Below are 6,945 nucleotides of genomic sequence, written 5' to 3' on the forward strand. Positions count from 1 at the left end.
GCGGTTCAGGTTGCCCTTGTCGTCCTTGATGGTGATGGGCCGGTCCTCCTTGATCCGCTCCATGGCCAGCGGGCAGTCGAGCTGGAAGACACACAGGCATGAGACTGGACTGTGCCCCCCCCGAGGAAGCCAGCTTCTCTCCCACCCCCCACTCTTGAAGAAGAATCCTCAGCCAGGAGGACAGGCAGAGTCTCTCCCCCCCCCCAGCCCAGCCCCCGGCCAGAGCTGCTCACCCGGAACTTGCGGCAGAAGTCGTCGATGGCGTTGATCTCCAGGCCCTGCACCTGCTTGAAGGCGGCCTTGTACTGGACCAAGAGGCGAGAGCAGGCCGCCGTGTACCTGAGAGGCAGGGGGGAGGGTGCAGCGTGAGAACCCGGGCAGGGCAACGGGGGGCCGTGGAGGGAAGAGGCCGACCCTGCCCTCCTGCTGCGGCAGGGCCGATCCGGGGCTCCACCCCACAGCTGCTTAACCCGACGCCCCGGCAGAGGTTCACAAAACCAAAATAGGACCCACGGTGAGTAGCAAATACCGTGCTACAGACAATGATAAAATATATCACATAATTTTTATATACTGCAAAAAGTCTCTCTCAGTGAGCTCAAAGCTTCTCACTTTTGCAGCGTTCCTTGAAAAATTTGGATAAACATTTCGGTATTTGGCAACCTTGTGCTTGGAAATATCTGTTGGACTCCCCGAGGAAGACACTGAAACAGGAGGATATCCGGGCCTCTGCTGGAGGAAGATGGAGCACTTATTCAGAATAGACTTAAAAGGAGTCCTTCCCTCTTAAAAAAGTTTTGTATCATTAAGGAGGACTGATATTAATCAAGGGGTTGTGCAATATCTTTTGTGATATGTTAAGAGACGACACTTAGATGTATTAAGGCTGATATGATAAATAATATATGGTGAATAAATTGTAAAAATATAAAAGAAAAGTATATAAAAAAATATTTGAGATATTTTATCATCGTCTGTAGCCCCAGCAGAGGTGTCTGGCGGCTGGCCCCAAGATAGCCCCGGGCAGCAGATGGTGTGGAGGGCTGGACAAGGAGCCCCCCATGAAGTGGTGGGGGGGGGGAATGGGACACTGCAAGGAGCCAAAAGACCTGCTTAGTCCTGCACAGATGGGGCCTTGGAAGCCGTAACCCTCCCCTCTACCACCTCGTTCGCTGTGCACAGAGGAGCCACTCAGCTCTCCCGGCTGCCAGGCCTGGGAGTCCACAGGGAGGAGGAAATGCCCTCCCAATTTCCTGAACAGTTCCTTCTGAGCCCTTCTCCCACCCCCATGCCCTTTCCTGGATATCTTTAGGGAGCTGGACCCAGAGGTGCCCAAGGCCCTGGCTGCAACTCACTCGCTGGGGGTGACGCAGTCCTTAATGTAGGCCTTCTCCAGGGCCTGCATGGTCTTCACCACTGCAAACAGCTCGGCCATGTTGTCATACCTGAAAGCAGACCGAACAAGCCCGAGATGATGAAGAAGAAGAAGGAGACTGGATGTATACCCCGCCCTTCAGTTGGAGTCTCAGAGCGGCTGACAAACTCCTTTCCCTTCCCCTCCCCACAACAGACACCCTGTGAGGCAGGCGGGGCTGAGAGAGCTCTGACAGAAACGGCTCTTTTTCAAGGACAGCTCTTGTCAGAGCTATGGCTTGCCCAAGGCCATCCAGCCAGGTGCAAGTGGAGGAGTGGGGAATCAAACCCGGTTCTCCCAGATTAAGAGTCCACGCACTAAACCACCACACCAAAATGAAGCCCCAAGGGATCCTTTCTAGCCTGCAAGAGATGGCAGGAAAGAGCAAGGAATGGGGGGTGGGGGTGGAAAGTGCCGTCAAGTTGCAGCTGACTTATGGTGACCCTGTAGGGTTTGCGAGGCAAGAGACCTTCAGTGGTCCTTTGCCCCTGCCTGCCTGCCTGCCTCCGGACTCCCTTGGTGATCTCCCATCCAACTACTGACGAGGGCCAGCCCCGCTTAGCTTCCGAGATCTGGTCAAATCAGGCTAGCCTAGGGCAGGGGGCGAAAGTAGTGGGGAATGCTGGGGGAGAGCTCCGTGCCAAAGGGGCATGGTGTCAGTGCCCTGCCTGGCTCTCAACCTGCTCACTGTGGCCAGTGCTGCTCCACCCCCCCCAATCAGTCTCCAAAGCCTGAGCCTGAAACCACGATTCTTTGAAAAGATATGGGGGAGGGGAGTGCAGAGATGTGGGGTGCACAGAGCTCTGGGCCTCCAGGCTTCTGGGAAAGGACACTCGAAGAAGAAGAAGAAGAAGAGGAGGAGGAAGAGGAAGAGATGATTGGATTTATACTCCGCCCTTCACTTGGGAGTCTCAGAGAGGCTTACAAACTCCCTTCCCTTCCCCTCCCCACAACAGACACCCTGTGAGGTAGGTGGGGCTGAGAGAGCTCTGACAGAAACGGCTCTTTTTCAAGGACAGCTGTGCCAGAGCTTGTGACTGACCCAAGGTCACATCAGCAGGTGCAAGTGGAGGAGTGGGGAATCAAACCCAGTTCTCCCAGATTAGAGTCCGCGCACTTAACCACTACACCAAACTGGCTCTCCAACACCTTTTGCAAACTACAGATTCAGGTGTGGTCTACAGACCGTGCTGGCCCGAAGCGGCAGAACAAGGTTCGAGTCCAGTTTGTGTCGAGGAAGTGTGTGCACGCGCATGCGTACGAGAGCTTACACCCAGAATAAAACTGAGGTGGTCTTAAAGGTGCCCCTGGACTCAAACTCTGTTCTTTTGAAAGCTATGTCTCTTCTGTGGGGTGGAGGGAGGCCCAAAAATAGAAATACTTTCTGAGCCTGGAACGGGACGACCGGCCCACTGAAACCATCCCACAAGCACACGCGATCCCTGGGCGAGCGACTTACTTCTCTCGCTCCCGGGCATTCTTGTACAGCTTCACTTCCTGCCGAACGGAGAAAATGTTAATGACGAAAGATACAGGGGCGCCTGAAAGCCCGAGGCACCCAGACGCAGGTGCCGCATCCTCGTGATCTGGGGGAATTGCTAAAGTCCCCCCACGACACTGCAAAGATTAATTCAATGGGCACACCCCTCTCCTCCACAGGGGGCGGAATTGGGCATACTGACGCAGACAGCTACTTGCCTCATATAGTTCCGGCCTGTTTGCTGGGGCTGAAAGCAAAGAGAGAAGTCTGAGCCACCCCCAAACAACCACCACAATCATGAGAAAAGGCCCCTCTTGCCTACAACACAGCTGGGGTGAGACGTCCCTCTCTGCATCACAAACACCTGTATCCTCCCCCATCAGCACGAGAAACCTCAAGGATTGCCCTGAAGGAGAACTCGGCAAGGGAGTGCAGCTCCGCGTGGGTTTGCAGACCCTCCACTCAGCCTGTGAGGGGTGCAGAGACCTAGAAGGCGCCACGCGGCGACCCCTGCTCAAAAAACCTCCAGTGCCAAAATAGCCGATGGCAGAGCTAAGTCACCCAAAAGACTCTCCCCCCCCTTTGTCGTCTGCTCCTCACTTCCGAGGCTATGCCGCCAAGCAGCGTCCGAGGACTCACCTCCCATTCCCGCGGTGGCGGGGATTCCGTGGAACATGCTTCCTGCCGTCTGCGGTGCCAGGATCCAGACAAGCCTCCACACGGGGACCCTGCCACAGAAGCAGTGGCTGTAAGAGCGGCCCAGAGCCCCGGCGGAGTGACCCACGCCTCCCGCTGGGCTCTTTTCGCCCAAGCAGAGCCTGCCCAGAGAGGTCCCCTCCTCTGCCAGGAGCAGAAGCAACCAGGCTGCGGCCAAGCCCAGGAGGCGACAGGCCTCTGTGCCGAAGTGGGAGGGCACAGAGCAGGTGTGACTCGAGTGCAGGGTAGCAGAGCCGGGAAGGAGAAGGGCCCGGGGTCGGGTGCATCCAGATGAACCGGGACGGGGTTAAGGCAGAGGGTGGGGGAGCCGGGGGAAAGAAAGGAAGCCCTCAAAGGCAAGGCTGAAGGAACTGGGAAGACTGAGCCTGGAGAAGCCGGTGGGGTGGGGTGGGGGTTTTGCCCTGGATCTCCATGGATTCTTACATCCCCATCAGGACACCAAACAGCCTCACCCCCGGTTTATCCTCATGACAACCCTTTGAGGAAGGCTAGGCTAAGAGCGCAGGGCAGGAAGGGTTGCCAACCTCCGGGTGGAAAAAACCAAGAAGGGATCACAGGAATAGGGAATGCAACAAACAGACAAATACTGTGATATAGAGGACAACACACGTTAAAAGTAAGAATCGTATTATATTGCACAACTTGGCAATACTCATTTAAAAGACCAGGGGTTTATTTTTTCAGGATTATTTGAAAAATATAAGGAAGAGTTGGATAACATTTACTATATTATTATATATGTCTTTCTTTGGTTATCTTATTTCAGAGTGTCTGGCATATACATCCTGGCTAAGTATTAGGAACAGTGCAATTAACCTATAAGCCCAACTGTATGAAATAGAAAATCTCTGCTGACTATGTAACTGTAGGGAAGATAAGAATATTTGAAAATAAATAACATTCTTTTTTTTAAAAAGGAAGCTGTGGGGCTCTTCTCTCCCCCTGTGCTATTTTCAGGAGCCCAAATTGGCATGTGGCTGTTTTGACTCTTGCAAACAGCACAGAGGAGGGAACAGGAGCTCCTAATCCCTCCCCCCTTGCAGCCCCCCTTGCAGCATTTTTTTAAAGTTAAGAAAGAGAATATAAAATGGTGTTGTGTCCCTGTTATGAGGCATTGTATAGTCTGGTTTGGCCCTCAAGCCCAGACACTCACTTGTTTTTAATTTATCCAGTAGTCCCAGAACTTCTTGATATCTCTGATGCATTTCCTCAGACACCCTTCCCCAAAACAGAAATATGTCCCATATTTTCTATAGTGCCATCTGAATAAATCTTGCTTCTTTTTCTGTACTTTTGTATGGCTGTCAGTGTGTAGAATATTATCTCTATAGAGGAAGAAACGATGGAAAAGCTACCAAAAGGCAAGGTTTGCATTGTTTCGAAAGCTTATTTGCCTGTGAAAAACCCTCCATGAAATGCAAATGTCTGAGTTCACTTTTGACATTCAGTTATGAGATTTTTTTTTTTAGCTGCTGTACTACATGTACTGATGCCTTGAAACCCTCTTTTTAATCTGTTGGAAATGAGCACAGATTCTACACTCTGTGCATTTGTATTGCATGGCCCTAGGCTTGTATTTCAGATGACATGGACATCTTCAGATCTAATTTGCTGACACCCCTCTCTCTGATTATGTTAATAGTGTGTACTTTTATGACCTCTTCTCTTTGTGCCTTTATTCTGTTGCTGGGAAATGTCCATTGGGAATGCTTAGTCCCATTGCTTGTGTCTCTCCTTCCTTATCATTTGCAGTGAAAGAAATTGCCATGTTTTACAAAAATATTATTTTTGAACTCACTGTTTCTATGGACAAAAATTAGTCTATGTTGTTTATCATCACCTGCGGGATACCATCCCCCCTGTCATATACCAGTCCATGAGAGTTAAGTTTTGAAAGCTCAGTAACAGAAGACCTATTTTTTGTCCTTTCTCAGGGAATGCTAAGGAGTTTATTCAATCATTTACACTGTTATGTATTGAGCCTGAACTGTACTTGCAAAGGACTTAGCTTGGGGATGCATAACAATAGCATATTAGGGTCCTAGAATGGACCAGTAGGGTGACAGGGATCCTAGAATAACCCAATTGGGAAACAATGTAGTGTAAATAGCCTATAGTTGGGCGTGAGGTGTGTTTTGGGTGTAACCTTTTTCAGGCATAAGTACCCGGCTTTGGCCAGGGGTTTCTCAATCTTCTTTCTCTTGCTGAATCGCTAATAAACTATGAGCTGATCACTTCTACATATCTGAACCCAGTATATTTCATACTCCAATATATACTTTTAAAATCATGATCTCACAAGTGGAGAACCCACAGGGACTTGCAGGGGGCATCTCATTTTCAACTCCCTCACAATTTCTCCCTTTTCTGAAAGCTCCCATAGCATTTCCCTTTTTTCCTGCTTCCTTCTCTCCTTTGCCCCCCAAGCCGGAATAACGAGGCAGACAACAATGTTGGGTACTAACGGGCCACTTTATTAACTATCATAAAACATAACGGCAAATACAGAGGGGATGCAAGGAGGTGGAGACTTGCTTCTTGCTTTGCTAGCTTTCTGTTTGCATGGAGCTGTTTGTGCCGGGGGCGGAGGAAGGCTCACGGGTGCCCTCAGCACTGACCCCTCTTGGTGCCCCCCCCTCCTTTCCACACTGACCCCCAGCCCATTTTAGTGGTCGACCTGTCTGACCAGATAGACGATGCAGGTGGCAGCAATACAAAAACGGATTCATAGGATAACACAAATAGACTGTACAAACGAAGCTTTTCATGCTTTTCCCAACGTTCTGGTGCCCCCTTTGGCCCTGGTGCCCTAAGCACCTGCTTAGCCTGCTTCGTTGTTGATCTGCCCCTGGTTTGTGCCCACACTTTTGATCTGCCTTTGGGTGGGTGAAGACCTCCCCGCTGCCACCCATTATCTAGGGTTGCCAGCTCTGGATTGGGAAATAGCTGGAGGGGGGGGGGAAGAGAGCCTGAGGAGAGCGAGGCTTGGAGAAGAGATTGGATTTATACCCTGCCCTTCCCTATCCCCTTCCCCTCCCCACAACAGACACCGTGAGGTAGGCCAGCCGAGAGCTCTTTTGAGAACTTGTGACTCACCCAAGGTCACACCAGCAGCTGTATGTGGAGGAGTGGGGAACCAAACCCGGATCTCCAGATTAGAATCCGCGCACTTAGCCACTATGCCAAACTGGTGTAAGGAGGGGCTTCGATGGGATCTAATGCCCAAAAAGTCCCCCTTCCAAAGCAGTCCTCCTTTTCTCCAGCTTTGTCGCCTGGAGGTCAGCTGCAGTCCCAGTAGATCACCCCCCTGGAGGTTGGCAACCCTACTTTGCCA

At 51.2% G+C, this 6,945-nt stretch overlaps 1 protein-coding gene across 1 annotated transcript in view; it reads right to left on the reverse strand.

Moving 5' to 3' along the window:
* The window catches only part of VPS28 (vacuolar protein sorting 28 homolog (S. cerevisiae)), a 5,703-nt gene extending 2,083 nt beyond the window's left edge, over positions 1-3,620 (reverse strand). The window contains exons 1-6 of the mRNA XM_015422825.1: positions 3,534-3,620; positions 3,113-3,141; positions 2,874-2,911; positions 1,356-1,445; positions 234-339; positions 1-81 (exon numbers count right to left, since the gene is read on the reverse strand). The exon at positions 1-81 is cut by the window's left edge and continues 1 nt beyond it. Of these exons, the coding sequence (XP_015278311.1) occupies positions 1-81; positions 234-339; positions 1,356-1,445; positions 2,874-2,911; positions 3,113-3,141; positions 3,534-3,570 (381 nt within the window). The 5' untranslated portion in view covers positions 3,571-3,620. The remainder of the gene's footprint in view (positions 82-233; positions 340-1,355; positions 1,446-2,873; positions 2,912-3,112; positions 3,142-3,533) is intronic.
* Between the last annotated feature and the right edge of the window lie 3,325 nt (positions 3,621-6,945).

The sequence above is a fragment of the Gekko japonicus genome, unplaced genomic scaffold, assembly GCF_001447785.1.
Source record: "Gekko japonicus isolate JY-2015 unplaced genomic scaffold, Gekko_japonicus_V1.1 scaffold4406, whole genome shotgun sequence".
Classification (NCBI taxonomy): Eukaryota; Metazoa; Chordata; class Lepidosauria; order Squamata; family Gekkonidae; genus Gekko; species Gekko japonicus.